This window comes from Corvus hawaiiensis, chromosome 28, assembly GCF_020740725.1.
Source record: "Corvus hawaiiensis isolate bCorHaw1 chromosome 28, bCorHaw1.pri.cur, whole genome shotgun sequence".
Classification (NCBI taxonomy): Eukaryota; Metazoa; Chordata; class Aves; order Passeriformes; family Corvidae; genus Corvus; species Corvus hawaiiensis.
Window position 1 is genome coordinate 5,560,678 of NC_063240.1, and position 20,434 is coordinate 5,581,111.

A 20,434-nucleotide genomic window follows, 5' to 3' on the forward strand; every position below is an offset into this window, starting at 1 on the left:
CCACTCTTGGGAATCCTCTCAATCTCAGGGATCCTCTTTTCCCACCCCATCCCTGGTGGCTCCTCCACCGGCTCCCTCGGGAATCTCCTTTTTCCCGGGAATCATCGGAGCCCTCCTATCCCACGGGGCCGCCGGAAAACGAAACCCAGCGCTGCGTCCTTCCCTGTTCGGAGAAAAGGGATCCCGGCCCGCCCCAGCTTCCCGGCAGCTCCGGAGCCGCTTTCCTGGAAAGGCCGCGGGGATCCACGCCGGAATCCTGCAGGAGTCCGGCAGGAACGCGCTGCTCCCGCTGGAGCCGGGAATTGTTGGGATTTTTCAGTGTCGGCCCCAAAACGCCGCTGGGAAGGGCGGGATGGGCACAGGGACAGGGAGACAACAGTGGGGTGGCAGCAGGTCCCCGGCACAGGATCCCAAAACCGCCCCGAATTCCCTTAAAAACTCCGCGACACCGGGAGCGGCTCCTCTCCCTGGAATTCGCTCCAGAGCGCCGGAGGTGGCAGCGGGTGGCGGTGCCAGCGCCAAGCGACACCGGCCGGGTGGCACCGGGCTGGGAGCGGCTAAAAATAACCCTCCCTCCTCCGCCGGGCTATTTTTAGCCTGCCTGCCGCTCTAATTAACTCCCTGCCGCCCTAATTAACTCCTTGCCCCTCGGAACCGCGGGCAGCGGCGCTGCCGGGATGGCACCGGCTGGCCCTGCCACGGCCGCGGGTCCCCCCGGTGCCGCCGGGGCGGCGACAGCAGCGGAGCCACCCCCGCCCACCCCCGCCCCGTTCCCGGGGACCCCCCTGACCGCGGGGATTCCGCGTCCCTCCGTGGAGCCTCCCACGATGTCCCCCCGCGGGTGACACGGGGACACCCGTGACGCAGTGGAGCCACCACGGTGACATCACGGAGGGACTTCCTGCTCCGGCCGTCAGCGGCGGGGGTGGGGAGCAGCTCCGTGCCTCACTTTCCCCCCAATTTCCAGAGCTGGGGGATGTCGGGATGGGCCGAGCCGCCGGGGAGGGGGGAAGGGGCGGGCGGTGCCCCCCCGGTTTTTGTCGCCGGTGTCGCTGCCAGGGTGGAGACGGAGCGCGGGGCCGGGGCCAGGAGCCGCTGGAGCCACCGGAGCCACCCAGGCCAGACTCATAAATCAGCGGGAGCCGGCCCTGCCCTGTCTGGCTGCAGCCGCCCCACAGCCAGGAAGGGGCTCGGGGCCCCCCCCCCGAACCGAACCGCCCCCGTTTTCACCGCCCCGGGGACACGGCGGGTGCGGGGTCACCCCCGCGGGCCCGCTCGGGGGGGCGGCTGCACGCCCCGAAACCCCTCTCCCCCTGCGTGTCGGGTTTGGGGGGGTGCCCAACACCCACCCTGCCCCCCCAGGGCTGCCTGCGACCTCCTAATTATTGATTCATTTCCTAATTATCGCTCCGTGTTTTGTTCTCCCCCGGGGAGTCACGGTGGTGTTGGGGGGGTCTCCCCACGACCCCCATTCCCAGCCCTGGGATACCTTTTCGGATTTCCTTTCCTTTCGGGTGCCGGGGGGGGGGGGTGAAGGGGGTGGGGGTGAATCAGGGACCCCTCCCCAAACCCCCAAACTCCGCAGCCGCCCCTCCCCCCCCCCCCCGCGGTGGAGGGGTGAAAAGTGTGGGTCAGTGTGGGTCAGTGTGGGTCAGTGTGGGTCAGTGTCCGGCCGGGGTCCCACCGCCCCCACACCCGGCTGGGGCCGGGAGGGGGCAAAGGAAACCCTGTCTGGGTGCTGGGAGGGGCGAGAGGTGGCTCCGGTGGGGGGGTCCCATTGTCCCCCCTCCTGCTGGGGGTTCTTCGGGGGTTCCTGGGGTGCCCCAGCTGCTGTTTGAGGGGGTCCCTGGAGGGGACACGGGGACACCGGGGCTGGGTGGGATGTGCGTGACCCGGTCCCGGGGGGGCGGCTCCCCTCGAGCTCCGGGGTGGGCGGCGCTCGGGGCTGCTCCGTGGGTGTCCTGCGGGTGGGAGGGGGGGATGGAGGGTCTGGGGGGGGCTGTCACCCCTGCCGCCCCCGTGACAGAGCCGCGGCCTGACACACCGGTCACACGAGCGGCCGCCGCGGTGACAGCGGCGACAGGAATGGCCTCGTGACCCCGCTGCCTCATCAGTGAAACGAGTTTCGGCAGCCTCAGCCGCCCTCGGGCCCTTTCCCTTGGGATTTTCCCAGGGGGATCGCAGGGAGCAGCGAGGCCTTATCGCCCCCCACCCCGAGCTGAGACCCCACAGCTCGTGTCAGGTGTGGCCGGGCAGAGCCGGGGCGGGGACCAGGCCGGGGGTCCTTTGCAGGGCGGGGGTCGCAGTTGGGCCACCCACAGGGTGCTGCCACCACTTTGTCCCCAGGACGCGGCGTGGGGGCTGCGGTGGCCTCAGCCGGGGCTGTCACTCACCGCGATCCCTCCGTGCCTCAGTTTCCCCCCCCACCCCCCCCAATCAAAACCCCAAGGGAGGGCCCAGGGCACGTCCCCAAAGCCACGGGACACTCTGGGATGGCCACCGCGTCCCCAGCCGGGGCTGGATGGTCACTGTGTCCCTGCCCAGGCGGACACCGTGTCCCAGGCAGGCAGGAGCGTCCTGGCTCCGTGCCGGGGCTGGCAGCGCTCCCGGGGTCCCGGGGCCACCCCGGGGTGACACCGCCCGTGTGGAGGAGGACAGCGCTGAGCTCCCGCTCCGGTGCCCGGGATGCACCGGACACGCTCCCCCGAGCCCACGCCACCTCCAGGACAGGTCCTGGGGAAGCCCCGGGGGTCCCCGTTGCCCACAGAGGGGGGAACCCCACCCGCAATCCCCGCCTCACTTTCCCCGGAGCCCTCGGGCTTCCCTCTCTCCTTGTCCCCAACTCCGGCCACCCCCGGGGGATGCTGAGGGGTGCCCCAGGTGCCCTGCGGAGGAGGGAGGGAATTCCCAGCCCGCTGCCGGGGGAGGGGATGGGGGCGTGGGGGCTGCCCGGGCTCCCCCCACCCGCGGGCAGCCCCCGGCCCGGTTCCTACGGCCGCGGAAGCCGCGGGGGCTGGGGGAAGCTCCATCCCATAACCCGGGCCAGCCCCCACCCCCCCGAGGGGGCCCTGCCTGAGTTTCCCACGGAGCTCAGGGCACCTCGTGGGTGTTTTTCTTGGAAAGAGCCTTTTTCAGAGAAGGGTGCGGTGGAAATTTCTCCTCCTCCAGCAGCAGCGGGGCCACACGCGGCTGGGAACCCCCGGCCCTACCAAAACCCCCCCACAGAGACCCCAGGGGAGGTGGAGCCCACCCCAAAATCCACCCAGGAGGAGGCGATCCCTCTCCCTTGGGAACGGCTCCAGCAGAGCCGAGGGAAGAGCAAACACGAGTCACGTCAGACATTTTATTGCAAATAAATTTAGCTCCTCGCTCGGTATAAGAATAAACTCTGGAAAAGGTTCAGCTCAGGGTCTCCAAGTGCAAAAGCAGCACCCGGGGGGCACAGGTCCACCCGTGCAGACGTCGATAATTCCTTGGAAAAAGCAGCTTTTGCAACGAAAAACAAAACAAAAAAAAAAAAAATCCAGCCCTCTGCAGTCCTCGCCTCCATCGGGTCCCAGCTGCCAAAAATCGCGACAGTGTCCAGCTCCGGGGTCACCCCCCCGCGCTCCGCAGCGCCCGCCCGGGGCTCCCCAGCTCCGGCCCACGGTCCAGCACGACTCCTCGGCCGGCAGCTCCGGCCAGTGTCCATCCGGGCTCCGGCCAGTGTCCATCCGGGCTCCGGCCAGCGTCCCTCCGGGCTCCGGCCAGCGTCCCTCCATTCCCACCGCAGCGGCCGCGCTCCCCCTTCCTCCTCTCCGGTTAAAAAGAAAAATAAAATCGGTGGGTTTTGGGGATTGTGGGTTGGAACTGGCTGTTTCTCCTTCTTTTTTTTCCTGCTGTTTTACGTTGGTGATTTTTTTTTTTTTAGGTTTTTAATCCTTCAAGTCCAGGCCGGGAAGGGGCCAGGAAGGGCTCAGCGCTCCTGCAGACACACGTAAGGCACCCACTGGTTCCTGTCGCGACTCTCGGCGCAGTAACTCGCCACCTCCGCCAGCCCTTGGCTCTTCCAGGCGTCCGTGTGCGGGTTCTGGAGGAGCAAGAGCACGAGGTTAGTGCCACCAGCGCCCCGACACGTGTCCCCGAGCCACGCCGTCACCCTCCCCGACCCCTGGCGCGGCGCCCGGCGGAATCACGGGGCCACCAGCGCGTCACCGCCCCGCTCACCGTGACCAGGAGACAGTGCAGGTCGCGGGGCTCGGAGCCCGGCTCGGGCTCGCCCAGGATGGCAGCCAGGCGCTGCATCCCCGACACGCGCAGGATGTGGATGTCGTTGTCGCAGCAGAACGCCTGGATGAGGGTGAAGTGGATCTGCAGGGCGATGTCACCTTCGTCCTCCTCGTCGGTGGCCAGCACGCACAGCACCACGCTGTCGGGGTCCCTGCGGGGGCACGGCGGGTTAGGGGCGCCTGGGACAGCTCTGGATGGTGGAACCCCCTCCCGCGGAGCTGTCACCCCCCTGTCGCACTCGGAACGGGGGACAGACCCCCCCCCCCAAATGCTGCCTGGTCACCCTCTCCCCCCCCCCCCCTCCCCCGGTAAAACGCTCCTGCCAAGAGCCAGCTCTGCGTTAACGGCTCCGAAATAGACGCCGGCCAAGCGAGCCGCGCTGGTGCTGCCCGGACCCTCCTCCCCCCGACAGACCCCGCGACACAGCCCTATCGCGATACTCACACATTCATGAGCTTGGCCGACTCGTAGACCCCCACCGTGAGCCGATCCTGCCGCTGCGCCGCCACCAGCACCCGCTCCACCGCCTCGCTCACCGCCTGCATCCTGTCACGGAGGAACGACAGAGCCGGTGAGCAGCGACGGCGACAACCACGGACAACCCCCCGCCCCCCCCCCCCCCCCCCCGCCGCAACACGCCGAGCTGCCCGCGACTTACTTGCTGCTATCGCAAGGCACCAGCTCCTCCAGGGTCATGGTGCAATTGTAATCCCAAAGAAAAGAAGGCAAATTCCAAGAGCAATAATCCTGACAGCGGCTATCGCGCAGATATCGCGGCGCTATCGCAATCACCGCTCCCGCTCCGCTCCGCTCCTACCGCAGCTCCAGCGCGATCGCTCTGAGGCTCCGGCGAGCGCTGCGCTGCCTTTTATAGGCTCCCAGCGGGGGGCGGGGCCTCGCTCGGCGCCCCCGCCCCGTCCATTGGCTGCCGCCGCGCGGAGCCGCCCGCGGACGCGGCGCTGATTGGGCGCCGCCGGCGGGGCCCACGTGGGGGTGAAACGCGGGGGGGAGCGCGGGGGAAACCCCCGCCCTGAAACTGCGCCCCCCCCGCGCCGGGACTTGAGCGGGACCGGGGGGGGCGGCGGCACCGGGGGCGGGCCGGGGGTCGGGGTCGGTCTGTGGGGCCGGGGTCTGCACGGGAGGGGTCGGTCCGTGGGTCGGGGGTCGGTCTGTGGGACCGGGGTCGGTCTGTGGGGCCGGGGTCTGCACGGGAGGGGTCGGTCCGTGGGTCGGGGGTCGCTCCGTGCACCGGGGTATCGGGGTCCGCTCCGGGGGTCGCTCCGTGCACCGGGGGTCGGGGTCGGTCTGTGGGGCCGGGGTCTGCACGGGGGGGTCGGTCCGTGGGTCGGGGGTCGCTCCGTGCACCGGCGTATCGGGGGCCGCTCCGTGCACCGGCGGTCGCACCGGGGGTCGGTCGGTGAACCTGGAGGTCGGTGCGTGGGACAGGGGTCTGCACCAGGGGTCGGTCCGTGCACCGGGAGCTGCACAGGGGGGTCGGTCCCTGGGACCGGAGCTGCACCGGGGGTCGCGGGCTGCAGCGGGGGTTTTGTGCGTGGAGTGGGGGCTGTACTGAGGGTCGTCCCGGGCACCGGGGTCTGCACAGGGGGGTCGGTCCGTGCACCGGGGTCTGCACAGGGGGGTCGGTCCGTGCACCGGGAGCTGCTCCGGGGCTGGGTTCGTGGGTTGGGGTCCGCCTGCAGGAGTCGGTCGGTGCACCGGGGGTCAGTCCGTGCACCGGCGGCCGCGCAGAGGGGTCGGTCCGTGGATCGGGGGCGGCAGCGGGGGTCGGTTCGTGGACCGAGGGACGGTCCGTACGCCGGGGGCTGCACCGGGGCTGTGCCGATGGAGCGGAGGCTGCACCGGGGGGCGGCAATTCACGCACCGGCAGCGGGAGGGGTCGGTGCGCTCAGAGCGGGGGGAAACGGGGACACGCGGGGGCCCTCGGTGCTGCGGGCGGGCGGCGGCCGCCACCTGCCGGGAACACGGCCCGGGCCCGCCGGGGACGCGCTCCCGGGGACGCGCTCCCGCCCGCCCGCGCTTGTGCCGGGGCTTTGCACACCGTGGTCGCCTCGTCTTGGCCCCCGGGTCCCGCTGCGGCGGGGCCGGACCGGTGCGTGCACCCCCGGGGCCGTGGGGTGGCGGGAGGTGCCCCACGCTCTGCCTCAGTTTCCCTCGGCCGCGCCCGCCTGAGCCGTATTTCCCACGCTGCCACCTGCCCGCGGCGGTGCTGGCGCTCTGTCCCCGCTGTCCCCTGTCCCCTCTCGCTGTCCCCGCTGAGCTCCCCCGTGTCCCCCCGCCTCGTCACCGAGCACCGCCGCAACTCATCACACCGATGGCCGCGCTTCCGCTCTGAGTCCTCCGGCCCAACAGGCGGCGCTGTGTCCGCCCTCTCGCTGCCCCCGCCGCAGAGCCTTCTGGGAAGTGTAGTCTCTCCGCGTCCCGCCCTTCCAGCGCCATGAAATGGGGACTACATTACCCACAAGGCTTCGCGTTCTTCCATGGGCGGAGCTTCTGTGTGTGGGCGGGGCCTCGGGACCGGGACCGGGACCGGGGAGCTGGGGCTGAGCTGGAATGGGGCCGGAGGCCACGGCGACCGGGCTGGGACCCGACTGGGGCCGGGCTGGGGGTCACCGAACTGGGCTGGGGGCAACCGAACCGGGACCGGGCCGAATGGGGACAGGATTGGAGGCCACCGTACCGGGTCTGGGAGCCACCAAACCGGGACCGGACTGGGCTGGGACCGGGCAGGAGTAGCGGGGACTGAGCTGGACCGGGTTTGGGAGCGACGGGACCGGACTGGTCTGGGGGCGACCGGACCGGGATGGGAGGCTGGGACTGGTCCGGATCGGGGAGACCAGACTCGGTGGCGGTCGGGGATCTCCACGGTTCGGTCCTGCCGGTGTTCGGCGGTGCCCCCACCCCATCCCGGTTTCCGAGGGGGGGCTCCCGCTCCCCCTGGACCCTCCGGGCGGGGACCCCCAAACCCCCAGCGAGGAGGAGGAGGAGGGGGGCAGGAGGAGGATGCTCGGCTGTGGTGCTGATGGCTGGGACAGGACGGCGGGACAGGGGGGACCCCACAGGAATGATGAGGGACTGGGGGACCCTCTGGGCACAGAGGGGGTCGGGGGCTGCCTGTGGGGTTTGGGGACCCCCCGAAGGGTTGTGGGACACAGAGGGACCAGACCGGGATGTAACGGGACCGGAGAACCGCGCTGGGGACACTGGAGAGCCTGGCAGGGCTGTGGGACAGCAGAGCTGCAGCTCCCCCGTGTCCCCCTGTCTGTCCGTCCTGTCTGTCCCCCCGGCTGCCGCCAGCTGTGCAATAAATCCGTTCGTGAGCCCCTCGTGCCCCTCCCCGTCTGTGCCGTGTCCGCCGGGACGCGCCGGGATGCGGCTGCCGGGACGAGCCCCGTGTTTGCTCAGGGAATTGGCGGCGGCCTCCGCCCGCCTGCGGGCCGGGGGGGTCACCCTGGGGGTCCCTCCGTGGCCTCGCTGCTGACGTCCATCCCGCCCGCTGCCGGCCCCTGGCCGGTGGCACCCGTGTCCCCAGGGATGCGTTTCCCGGGGATGTGTCCCCCCTCCAGCTCGGTGACGGTGTCGGGGTTCGGGGGGACACAGGCGGCCCGTCTGCGTCACCGCGTGTTTGCCCAGGCCGGGGGCGGCTCAGGGGGTATAAAGCTGAGCCTGGCACATCCCTGAGCATCCAGCGACGCAGCCGCGAACATGGAAAACGCTCGGCTCTGCCTGCTCTGCCTGGTGGGCTCTGGCTTCATCCTGCTCGGCACACCGGAGCCGGTACCGGCGCCCACCCTGAGCCTGCCCGGGCAGAGCCGGGAGGAGACAGAGCTGGTAAGGGGCTGGGGGAGCGGGGAAGGGAGTCCCCAGCATCCTCCGTGCGGTTTTGGGGCATTTCGGGATGTTCCTGTTCCCCCCACCCCGGTTTGGAGCCGGTTCTGGCCGTGCCGGGGAGGTCCCTGGGGAATTGGGGAGGGGGAGGCCGAGACCCCTCCGCTGTTTTTGTGCTGCCGCTGTGGGGTCCTGGGGGGGCTCCTCGCAGCAGCGACACCGGGGACATCCCGCAGCACGCGGGAATTGCTGCTTTGGGGAATTTCGGTTGGGTTTCCCTTCCCTGTTCCATCCCAACGTGCTCTGGCTCAGCTGCAGGGAGGGTGGTGGGTACCGGAGGGGGGGATGTGAGGGTGGGATGCACCCTAAGGACAGACCCTGAGCCCCCCGATGCTGCCCCAGCCCCGATTCCGGGCCGGGATGAGCCGGACACGGGGTGGGGATGGGACAGGAGCTTGGAACACTCGGGGTGACACGGATCCAGAGCTCCTGGATGTCCCGGGAATTCGGGGTGTCCCGCTGCTCTCCGTGGCAGGTGGAGGTGCTCCAGGAGGTGCTGGACAAGTTGGAGACCCGGGAGCCGCCGGCGCTGGAGAAGAGGCTGAGCTGGGTGCCCTGGGTAGGGCGGGGCTGGGGGGCGGTGGGCGCTCGCCCTGGGGGCTCAGGGGGACCCCAAACCCCCCGTGGTGGGGGTGCAGCCCCGGTGCTGACGGTGCCGTCCCGCAGTGCGAGCCCGGGGCGCCGTGCGCGGTGCGGCGCGGGGCGCGCATCGGGAAGCTCTGCAGCTGCCCCCGCGGCACCTCCTGCAACCTCTTCATCCTCAAGTGCTCCTGAGGGACCGGGGACACCGGCGGACAACGGGGGACACCGGCGGACAACGGGGGACACCAGCTGCCCCCCGCCTGCGCCCCGGGCAGGGGAGGGAGGGCGAGCCGCGGGCCCCCAGCCCCCTCCCCGCACCGGGAGGGAGCCGCACAGCACCCTCGGTGGCCTGGCCCGTGGGGCTGGCGGGGTCCAGGGGCACATTAAACCATTGGGTCCACGCCTGCCGCCTGCTTTTTTGGGGTGCCAGCACCCTCTGCCGCTGGGCAGGGTCCTGGGAGGGGAGGGCTCCATTCTGTTGTGAGTCCAAGTCGGGGATCTGAGGCTGGGGCAGGGATGAGGGGCAGGGAATGGGAATCTCAGCCCGCTGTGGGTCCAACTGCGGCTGGGCTGGGGTGCGGGAGAGGGGCAGCAGGAATGGGAACGTTGCGGGACGGGCAGAGAGCTGAGTCCGGAATCCTTCCGTGGTCACGGCACCGGTGATTCCCGAGCCGCTGGAGGAGGATGGAGGATCCATCCGGAGGCAGCGGGATGCGGAGGGCTCATACGGCCCGGCTCGGCCGCATCCCGCATCCAGAATCCCGGGTCCCCCATCCAGAATCCCCGGGTCCCCCATCCAGAATCCCGGATCCCCCATCCAGAATCCCGGGTCCCCCATCACGAATCTCGGATTCCCATCACGACTCCCGGGTCCTCATCCCGAATCCCGCATCCCCCATCCCGAATCCCGGATCTCCCATCCCGAATCCCGCATTCCCATCCAGAATCCCGCATCCCCATCCCGAATCCCGCATCCCCCACCCATGACCCCTCATCGCCCGAGCGGGCCCCACCCGCGGCCCCACCCCGCGCGTTGCCCCTTTAAGAGCCCTCTCTCCCACCTCCGCTCCGCCCACCCGCTTCCCCTCCGGCGCATCCCATTGGCTGGCGGTGACATCAGTGGGCGTGGCCCGCCCGGCAGTGACGCAGGGGGCGTGGCCAGCGGCGGCGGGCGGGGGGCGCCGAAGATGGCGGCGGCTCCGGTGGCTCCGGTGGCTCCGGCCCCTCCGGCCGCTCCGGCCGCTCCGGCCGCGGGGCCGCGCCGCTTCTCGCTGCTCGCCATCGTGGGCGGCGGCTGCCACCGGCCCGGCCTCAGGGCCGCCGCCCTGCAGCAGCTGGAGCGAGGTGAGACCGCGTGATGCTCCGGGGGATCCTCCCGGACCCGCCCGCCCGCCTCCACCGCGGAGGAGCCCCCCCTGAGGATGCCCCGTTCGGCCGCGCAGCGCCGGGCTGGGATCGCCCCCATCGGGCTGCCCCTTCCTGCCCTAGCCCCCCGGGATCAGCCTCTCTCCTGCTCCTTTGGGTTCCAGGATTTGCGCCTCGAAATTCCCAGGATTTGCCCCATTTCCTGCCTTCGCCCGCCTGGATCTGCGGCCTCTCCTGCCCCTCAACCTCTGCGTTTGCCCTTCTAAAATCCCACGATCTGCTCCTTTTTCCTGCCCCAAAATCCTCAAGGGTCTGGGTCCTCAAGCTCTGCTTCCTTCCCAGGCCCCCAGGATTTGCTCCCCCTGGATCTGCCCGCCAGGATCTGCCCCTTTCCCTGCCCCCTAAATCCCCAGGATCTGCACCCCTAAAATCCCAGGATCTTTCCCCCTAAATCCCCGGGATCTGCACCCCTAAATCCCCGGGATCTGCTCCCTAAATCCCCAGGATCTGCACCCTTAAAATCCCAGGATCTTTCCCCCTAAATCCCAGGATCTGCCCCCCTAAACTCCCAGGATTTGCCCCTTTTCCTGCTGCAGACCCCCAGGATTTATCCCCCATATTGCAGGGATCCCCCTCCAGCCCTCACACCCCATTCCTGCCCCTCCCTGAGCCGGGACCAGATCCCAAAATCACGATGGAAGGGACATTTCCAGGCCTGACCCATTTTCCCCTCACGGCGGGACTGTCCCAAACCTCACCAAAACCACCCCAAAACGGCCCCAAACCCTTGTGCAACCCGCGGGCAGTTACGCCATCCCCCACCGATTCTCTGGCCGTTATCAGGAGCACTCAGAGCCACCCAAATTTTTTGGGAACAGGCTCCCAAAATCCCTCCTGGGAAATGCTGAAGGTGCAGCACCTGTCCCGGTGCTGACAGGTAGCCCCGGCGTGCGCCAAATCTTTTTAATTCCTTAATTACCACCTCGGAGGAGGTGCTGGCAGAGCTGTTCCGTGCCCCGAGGGCTCGGGATTTGGGATTGTTGGGATTGGCAGAGCCGGAGCTGCCCTGAGTCACGGCACGAGGAGCTCACCTGCCGGGCAGGTGTTGGCACAGGTGGGCTCAGGGATACCCCAAAAACACCTCAGGGTGGGGTTAGGGGGGGTGGATTTTAGGGTGGGTTTTATGGGGTCAGTCCCCACCGGCACCGTGTGGGTTTTGGGGACGGTGCCGGTGGGTGCTGAGCCCCCTTTCCCAAATTTTTATTCCGTGTTTTTCTCCGCAGGGATCCGCTCGTGGGACATCGACCTCACCTCCTGCAACCTGGACGAGCAGCTGAAGCTCTTCGTGTCCCGGCATTCTGCCACGTTTTCCAGCATCGTGAAAGGTAAAATATGGGATAAACCAGGGAAAAAAGGGAGGGAAACCCCTCCCAGGAGCTGGGAAATGGTGGGAAAGGAGGGGGGGGTTGGTGATAAGGGACTCCCCCTCCCCATTCCTGGCTTTTGTGGGAACAGGCCTGGCTTTGTGCCCACCCCCCCCCACATCCAAACCCCGTGATCCCTCCACGTGAGGAGCCGCTTCCTTCTCCCACCCCGGGGCAGGATGAGATTTTCCATGGAGGAATGGAACGGGGAAGATGGAGCTGGGGCCGCTCCGGTGCCTTTTTCCCCCCACCCCTTCCCACATCCCACCCCCGGTTGTGTCTTTCCCTGCTTTGAAAGAGAGGGTGAACCCCCAAAACCCCCACCCTAGGAGCACCCCGAGCGTTTAGGGGGGGTCCCCACCTGTCCCCCCTCCCCTCCTGTGGCAGGAAGGACACGGGAAATGTGTCCCTTGACCCCCGCGGTGTCCGGCAGCCGCGACGGTGCCCGTCCCTCTTCCGCCGGAAAACCGGGCAGGCCCCGGCCGTGCCACCCCCACGGGGCCAAACCCCCCCACGGGGGAGGGTGGCGGTCACCCCGTCGGTGCCCACAGGTCAGCGGACCCTCCACCACCGCGGGGATGTGCTGGAGACCCTGGTGCTGCTCAACCCTTCCGACAAATCCCTGTGCGACGAGGTGAGCTGGGAATGCTCCCGCGGGATGAATCCGGGTGCCATCCCCGTGTCCCCCCCCCCGTGTCCTGACGTCCCCCCCCCGTGTCCTGACGTCTCCCTCCGTCCCCAGCTGCGGAACCTGATCACGGACGTGTCGCAGCACAAGCTGCTGGTGTTCGCGGGGCCCTGCGTGGAGGACACCGGGGAGCTGATGCTGCAGACCGGCTGCTTCTCCCTGCGGGATTTCATCCAGATCTTCACGGATAAGGAGGTGCGGAGCTGCGGGAAGGAGCTGGGTTAAGGGGATGGGGTTTTTGGAGTGGGAGTTGCTGTGTGAGGATGGCAGCGGGAGCCTGGGGGGGCCGGTGGATCTGTGGGAATGCTGCCACATCGTCCCTCTCCTCTCAGCGGCGTCCTTGCAACGTGTGGGGAAAATCCTGGGGGTCTGCGGCTGGGAAAGGGGCGGATCCTGGGAGTTTAGGGGTGCAGATCCTGAGAGTTTAGGGGTGCAGATCCCGGGGATTTAGGGGGGCAGATCCTGGGGATTTAGGGGGACAGATCCAGGGAGTTTAGGGGGGCAGATCCTGGGAGTTTAGGGGTGCAGATCCTGGGAGTTTAGGGGTGCAGATCCTGGGGATTTAGGGGTGCAAATCCTGGGGATTTAGGGGTGCAGATCCTGGGAGTTTAGGGGTTGCAGATCCTGGGAGTTTAGGGGTGCGGATCCTGGGGATTTAGGGGTGCAGATCCTGGGAGTTTAGGGGTGCAGATCCTGGGGATTTAGGGGTGCAAATCCTGGGGATTTAGGGGTGCAGATCCTGGGAGTTTAGGGGTGCAGATCCCAGGGATTTAGGGGGTAGATGCTGGGGATCGGGGAGAGGAAATCCTGGGAATGCTTGGGGACAGATGCTGGGAGTTTGGGGAGCAGATCCTGGGGGCAATGGGGGGAAGATCCTGGGGGGTTGAGGGGCAGGGAAAAGGGCAGATCCCAGGGATTTAGGGGTGCAGATACTGGGAGTTTAGGGGGGCGGATCCTGGGGATTTAGGGGGGTGCATCCTGGAAGTTTAGGGCAGCAGATCCTGGGGATTTAGGGGTGCAGATACTGGGAGTTTAGGAGGGCAGATCCCGGGGATTTAGGGGAGTGGATCCTGGGAATTTAGGGGAGCAGATCCCAGGGATTTAGGGGTGCAGATCCTCTACTGCCAGGCTGGTGGGGCACTGCCGCAACCGGGGTGGGGGGGGATCAAGGAAAGCTCCTCTTGGGGAGCCCCCCAGGACCCTGCTCAGTGGCAGAGGGGGCTGGCACCCCAAAATCCCCCAAAAAGCAGGCAGCGGGCATGGATCCAATGGTTTAATGTGTCCCTGGACACCTCCCACCCCCCACGGGTCATCCATGCCCATCCCGGTGTGGGATGGGGGCTGAAGTCCGGCCGCTGTCCCCGGTGCCCCCTCCCACCCGAAGCTCCCCCTCTGTGCAGGTGGGGGACATCCTGAGCTCTGCGGACCCCTCGGCCAAGGCCAGGCTGACCATCAGCTGCCCGGATTTCGGGGAGTGGCGGGACTCGGGCTTGGAGCACCACAACCTGCAGGACTTCATCGAGCTGCGCTACAACCCCGGCTGCGTCCTGCCGGAGATGGAGGGGCTGGAGGAGTTCAAGGAGTACCTGTCGGAGTCTCTGGAACCCCAGTCCCCCTTCGACCTCCTGGAGCCCCCCACCATGGTGGGATTCCTGAAGCTCTCCAAGCCTTGCTGCTACATCTTCCCGGGCGGGAGAGGGGACTCGGCTTTCTTCGCCGTCAACGGCTTCAACGTTTTGGTCAACGGCGGCTCCAACCCCAAATCCTCTTTCTGGAAGCTGGTGCGGCACCTGGACCGCATCGACTCCATCCTGGTGACGCACGCGGGCACGGACAGCCTGCCTGGCATCAACAGCCTGCTCCAGAGGAAGCTGGCCGAGCTGGAGGAGGACCCTTCCCAGAGCTCCCAGGGCAACGGCGACTGGGCCAAGAACCTCATCTCGCCGGAGCTGGGCGTCGTCTTCCTCAACGCCTCCGAGAAGCTGAAGGACATCGAGGGCGACTCGCGGGTGCTGAAGAGCTGCGACGAGGCCGCGCTGACCCTGCACTACCTGGAGAAGTTGGGCATCCGGCCCAACCTGCTGGCCCGGGATAGCGGCCCCCCGCGCCGAGCCCACCGTGCTCTTCCAGAAGATGGGCGTGGGCCGGCTGGACATGTACGTGCTCAACCCCGTGAAGGGCACCAAGGAGCTGGAGTTCCTCCTGCAGCAGTGGTCGGGGAACGGCTTCCCCAAGGAGCAGGAGCTGCCCCTGCAGTGCCTGACCTCGGTGTGCGTCCTGCTCGTGTGGCACCCCGTGAGCCGCTCCGAGAAGATCATCCGGGTGCTGTTCCCCGGCTGCACGCCCCAGGCTCGGATCCTGGAAGGGTTGGAGAAGGTGAAGCACCTGGAGTTCCTCAAGTACCCCGTGGTCACCAAGAATGACCTGAAGGGGACGGCGCCAGTGGAGAAGCCGCTGAAGCAGAGGAGGGCGGAGAGCAAGGAGAGCCTCAAGTCGGGCTCTAAGCTCAGCTTGGTGGAGGCCGGGGCGCCGGCGCCGAAGGAGAAGGCTCTGAAGGTGGAGAAGAAGGAGGTGAAGCCTGGTGGGACCAAGGAGAAGCCGAAATCCCTGGGGGATGCGGCCAGAACGGGGTCGGAAGAGGAGAAAGCCAAGGATGGCCGAGCGAAGCCGGACTCGGCGGCCGAGAAGGCGAAGGGGGACGCGAAGCTGAAGCTGAGCAAGGAGAAGGCGGCGCCCAAGAAGGAGCCGACTGCCAGGAAGGAGGAGAAGAAGCCACCGAAGAAGGACGAGGGGGCCGAGGCGAAGGCGGAGCCCAAGAAGGAGGTGAAGGTGGTGAAGAAGGAGGCGAAGGCCGAGACGCTGCGGAAGGACTCAAAGGACAGCAAGGCCGAGGCCAAGGCTCCGGCCAAGGCTCCGGCCCGGAAGACGCCGGTTCCGGAGAGCCGCAAAGCCCCGGCCAAGGCCGGCAGCATCAAGAAGACCCCGCTCAAGAAGGAGCCGGAGAAAACCAAGGCTAAAACCCCCCGGAAGGAAGCGGGGACGTCGGACGGCTCCAAATCCTCCTCCCCCGAGGAGATGCTGCCGGAGGCCGAGCGGGAGGGCGGGAGGAGGAGGAAGGAAGAATCCACGGATGAAGGCATCGCCACGGCCGACAGCGAGCTGGAGCCTTTATCCTTGGAGAACGGGGGGAACCGGCGTCCGGGGGTCCCGGGGGATCCGTCCTGCCTGGAGAACGGCCTGGAAGAGCCCGACAGCCCCCAGCGGCTGCGCTACGTGGAGAGCAGCCCCCTGCGAGCCGTGTGCCCCTCGTCACCCATGGCCAAGACCCCCAAGAGCGACCGCAGCGTCAACTTCGACCTGACGCCCACCGGGCTGCTCAACCACGGCCCCGAGGGCGCCGAGGATCCCTGCGGCAGCTCCGAGGAGAAGACCCTGGAGATGATGTCTCCGGCCAGCTCGGGGCCGGCCAGTGCTGGCCACACACCTTTCCACCAGTCGCCGGTGGAGGACGGCGCGGAGGAGCCGGGCAGCGGCGCTGGCCGGCAGCAGAACGCGTGGCCGGCGGCCGGAGGGGGCAAGGCCGCGCAGGACGGCTCCGTGCCGGACAAGCAGGCGGGGTGCCTGTCCCTCAGCCCCTTCAAGGATGACGTCCCCGACGTGTCCCCCACCATCACCACGCCCTCGCTGCCGGCCGAGGTGGGCTCCCCGCACTCCACCGAGGTGGACGAGTCGCTCTCGGTGTCCTTCGAGCAGGTGCTGCCGCCGGTCAGCGAGTCCCCGCCGGACGAGGGCCGGCGCTCCCGCGGCTCCGGGGACGCGCCCGAGCCCGAGGCCACCAAAGGGGGGCTGTCGCTGCCGCTGCGGCCGTGCCACCACCCGCCCTGGGCCGACGGGGACGCCGCGCCGCGGCCTGGCCGCCGCTCGGACTCGCCCCACGACGTGGACCTGTGCCTGGTGTCCCCCTGCGAGTTCGAGCACCCCAAGTCCGAGCGGTCGCCCTCGGCTGCCGCCAGCCCGCGGGAGCTGTCGGACAGCGACCCATCACAGGAGCTGGTGCCACCCCGGGGCCGGCCAGGCGAGACCCCCCCCACGTCGGTCAGCGAGTCGCTGCCCACCCTCTCCGACTCTGACGTCCCTCCGGCCACCGAGGACTGCCCGTCCATCCTGGCCGACGGGCTGGAGTCGGACGAGGACTCGGAGCGGCCGCCCCGCGGCGTGGCCAGAGCGTGTGACCCGCTGCCAGCCCCCCTGAAGGACCCCTGTCCCCCTCCCCGCCCAGCCCGGAATCTGCATGGTGGACCCCGAGGCGCTGCCCCCCGGCCGGAAGGAGCCCCCCGGTGCCAGGGTGAAGAGGACCCCATCCCGCGTGGGCTCGGCGCCCGCCGCCCCCAAGGCCGAGCCCCCGCGCGCCCCCGCCTCGGCCACCAAGGCCAGGCCTCCCGCCAGCGCCGCCGGGGACAAGGACAAGGCCAGGCTGCCCCTTGGGGACAAGAAGGGCCCGTCCAGCGGGGACCCCCGTGCCCCCGGCAGCGCCCGCGGCGCCGGAGCCCGGCCGGTGGCCGGAGCGGGCCGGGCATCACCGGCAGGTACGGGCGGGGGGCCAGCGGGGGGGTGGCACTGTGGGGGCTGTGGGGGCTGCTGTGACCGTGGTCACCCTGTCCTGGCAGGCACAAGGGCTGCAGCCCCCCAGGGACCCCCTGTCTACGTGGACCTGGCGTATCTGCCCGGCTCCTGGAGCGCCCGCACGGTGGACGAGGAGTTCTTCCGGCGGATCCGCTCCCTCTGCTACGTGGTCAGCGGCGATGACCACCTGAAGGAGGGGGTCCTGCGGCCGCTGCTCGATGCCCTCCTCACGGGCAAGCACCAGTGGGGCATCGACATCCAGGTGAGGCCCCACTCCTGGGGTTGTGGAGGGGTGGGATTGGCACCCTCACGATGCTGGGGGGGGTGATAGGATGTCCTGGGTGTCACTTCCCGGTCCTGGGAGGGTGACAAAGTGTCCTGGGTGTCCCTCCCTGGTGCTGGAGGGGTGACAAAGTGTCCTGGGTGTCCCTTCCTGGTGCTGGGGGGGTGACAAAGTGTCCTGGGTGTCCCTTCCTTGTCCTGGAGGGGTGACAAAGTGTCCTGGGTGTCCCTTCCTGGTGCTGGAGGGTGACAAAGCGTCCTGGGTGCCCTCTCCCAGAGCCCAGGGGTGGTGACAGAATGTCCCTGCCGTCCCCTCAGGTGACTTTGATCCCGACCTTCGACTCGCTGGTGATGCACGAGTGGTACCAGGAGACGCACGAGCGGCAGCAGGAGCTGGGCATCACCGTGCTGGGCAGCAACAGCACCGTGGCCATGCAGGACGAGACCTTCCCCGCCTGCAAGGTGGAGTTCTGAGCTGGCACGGGGGGCACACGGCGTGGTTGCCACCCCCACCCTCCTCCCCGAGCCCCCCACCACCACTCACCACCCCTCTCTGAGCCCCCTCCCCACGGAGCTCGGAGGGGAGGGACGGGGGGACGGCAGTGGGGGGAAGGTGGGGTCGTGTCCCGCTGCCCACTCCACGCCACCTCCACCGCCACCCCCCTGCATGCCCACGCCAGCCACGCTCTGCACCCGCTGCCAGCCCGGGGAGGGGGACGAGGGACCAGCTGGGCATGGGAGGGGGTGGCAGAGTGTGGCCCCCACCCCAGCCAGCGGCGGTGCTGAGCCGTCCCCACCCACGGGCAGCTCGATGGAACAGGGTAAATTTTGGTGTTTTGTGGTTGTTTTTTTTTTTTTTTTCTCCCCTCTCCCCACCATTCCCTGGACGAGCCCCAGTTTTTCCCCTCCATCCCAAATAACCACAGTGCTCAAAGTTTGGGGGGGGGGGGGGGAGGGGCTGGGTCTCTTTTTAGAGAGGGGGGGGCACAAAGCTTGGACAACCTCGGGGGTCCCATCCCTGAGGGGGGTGGGATTTGGGGGGGGCTGCTGCTGCTCTGGGGTTGTCCTTGGTGTTTTGACCCCTCCCTCCCCAAAAAGCCCTCCCAAAACGGTTGTAGCCCCCTCCCCCAAAATTGATTGTACCCCCCCCCCTTCACGTGCAGCATCCTCCCCCCCCCAGGCTGAGACCTGCCCAGCTCGCTGCACTGATGGCCCCTCCCTCTCCCTACATTTTGGGGTGAGGGGGCTGAAGGAAGGCACCACCCCCCCCTGCAGCCCCTCATTTTTTTGGGGGGGGGTGGGGAGGAGGGAGTGGAAAGCAGCCCCCTCCCCATCCACCCCCACCCCCGTGAGTTGCTGGAAGCTGTTCAAAACCAAACGTCACGTGCAATTTTTAAGGGGTTTTTAGGAGCGGAGAGCTCGAAAAAGGGGGGGGATCAGGGTGGGGCTGGTGGGGGAGGGGGGGGGACACAGGATGTGACCCTCCCCCCCCCGCAAAATCCCCCCTCCCCAAATTCTCCCCCTCGGGACAAACACTAACCCGTTTTGTAGGAGGCTCCTCAATGGCTCTTTTTTTGTAATGACTTTTTAAGATAAAAAAAAAGCCAACAACAAAAAAAAAAAGAAAAAAAAAAAAAGAAAAACCGACAAAAATCGTGAAAACTGAAGAAACCAAACCTTTTTTTTGGGGGGGGGAGGGGGGAGAGGGAATTTATTTATCTTTACACCCTTCCCCCCCCCCTCCCATAAATGCCCGTGGGGGCTTTTACCGTCGATTGTATCGTCCTACGTGTTCGGGGAGGGGGGCACTGAATGTTTCACCTTTAGTGCTTTGAATCTTTTTTTTCTCCTCAGCTGGAAGGTTTGGAAGTTGGGGGGGCGTTTTTTTGGTGGGTGGGTGGGGTGACTGTGACCTCTCCCCCCACCCCAAAAACCCAGCCCCTGCCCGTGGCCAGCGGCACACGCTCCCCGTCTTGCACGCCACGTTCCCGTTTGGCAAATGTGTGGAAAACGAGCATTAAAGAGGATCATTCCCAGTGGATTTGTGTCTCCTGGGGTGGTTGTTTTTTTTTTTTTTTTTGGGGGGGGGGGGGGGGATGTCCCCGATGGATTTGGGGAGGGGGTGGGAAAAGGATGGGTTGGGCAGGGAAGGAAGGGGGAGTTTGGGGTTGTAGCTTGAGGTGGGAAAGGGGTTTTGGGTTTTTTTTCTTTTTTTTTTGAGGGGGTGGGAGGGAGTTCTGGGGTTGCTGCTGGTGGTGGGAGAGGGGTTGGGGGGTTTGGGGGTTTGGGGGGTCCAGGGTGTCACGCGGCGGGGGGGGGGGTTGGAGAGGGGTCGGGGGGGTGTGGATGCGCTGCGGTGCGGCAGCGCCGAGGCTGAGGCTGGATGCGGGGTTGCCATGACAACTGCATCCCCATCCCCATCCCCATCCCTGGCAGCCCCAGCCCCGCCGCCCCTGGCCCCCCGAGGAGGAGGAGGAGGAGGAGGAGGAGGAGGGGGCTGCAGCCGCTGCCTTCGGCCCCCGCAGCTTTTGGGGGGGGGGGGGGGTGGGATTTTGGGGGGGGTTTGGAGCCTCCTCGGTGCTGCGGGGGGGGTGGGGGTGCTGCTCGGTGCGCGAGCCTGGCACGACCAGGGGACAAAAACGCTTGAAATCCCCCCGGACCCTCCTCCCCCCCAAATTCCCCTTTCCACCCCCCCCCCCGCCAGTCCCAAACCTCCCCTTCCCCAAAATCTCCTCGTTCCCAGACCCTTGCTCCATCGGGGGTGTTTTGGGGAAGGGGCTCCTCGGGCGCTCCTGGAGGAGTTCGGTCCCTTGGAGCCCAGGGGTGACCCCCGGGGTCGGGGCTGTCGCCGGGGCTGTCCCTGTCCCCCCCATGCCGCTCTGAGCCCCCCGCTCCGGTGATTTCCCAGTGCTGTGACTGGTCCCAGTGGCTTTGGGAGCTTCATGGCCGTGGGGAGGGGTCCCAGCGGGGGCTTCTCCGCCACTGCCACCCGACTGGGGGCTGCCAACACGGGCGGGGACACCGCGGGGTCACGGAGGTGACAATGCCCGTGGCGGCAGCGCCAGCAGAGCCTGATCCTGGCTGAGCCCCGCGTGGAGCTGGGGAGGGGTCTGCAACCCCCCGCCCCCCCGAGCCCACCGGCGGTGCCACCGGCTGGGCCTGGCACTGCCACCCCGGCGCGGTGACACCTGCCAGGTGTCACCGGGACAAAAGGCAGCGTAACCGAAGCTGTCGCGTGACGTCCCCGCCGTCCCAGCTCCGGTGGCACCGCGGGCTGGCGCGTTCCCCATCCCGG

The 20,434-nt window shown here is 67.9% G+C and overlaps 3 protein-coding genes across 3 annotated transcripts; 2 read left to right on the top strand and 1 right to left on the bottom strand.

Annotated features, from left to right (window-relative positions):
* Positions 1–3,329: 3,329 nt before the first annotated feature.
* Positions 3,330–5,128, bottom strand: GADD45B (growth arrest and DNA damage inducible beta). The gene is made up of 4 exons (XM_048288309.1): positions 4,928–5,128; positions 4,714–4,815; positions 4,207–4,420; positions 3,330–4,069 (listed from the first exon to the last, which is right to left on the bottom strand). Exons 1-4 carry the CDS (start codon positions 4,963–4,965, stop codon positions 3,956–3,958), a joined length of 468 nt encoding a protein of 155 aa, XP_048144266.1. The 5' UTR covers positions 4,966–5,128; the 3' UTR covers positions 3,330–3,955.
* Positions 5,129–7,897: 2,769 nt separating this feature from the next.
* Positions 7,898–9,159, top strand: LOC125317990 (cocaine- and amphetamine-regulated transcript protein-like). Its single transcript, XM_048288326.1, has 3 exons — positions 7,898–8,118; positions 8,651–8,734; positions 8,842–9,159. The coding sequence occupies exons 1-3, from the start codon at positions 7,993–7,995 to the stop codon at positions 8,947–8,949; spliced, it is 318 nt and encodes a 105-aa protein (XP_048144283.1). The 5' UTR covers positions 7,898–7,992; the 3' UTR covers positions 8,950–9,159.
* A 775-nt stretch (positions 9,160–9,934) lies between these two features.
* Positions 9,935–19,180, top strand: MAP1S (microtubule associated protein 1S). The gene is given in 9 exon segments (XM_048288073.1): positions 9,935–10,101; positions 11,406–11,507; positions 12,098–12,180; positions 12,289–12,429; positions 13,635–14,324; positions 14,326–16,488; positions 16,490–16,820; positions 16,902–17,119; positions 17,458–19,180. Coding segments are annotated over 9 exon segments (4,041 nt in total). The 5' UTR covers positions 9,935–9,944; the 3' UTR covers positions 17,614–19,180.
* The last annotated feature ends 1,254 nt before the right edge of the window (positions 19,181–20,434 follow it).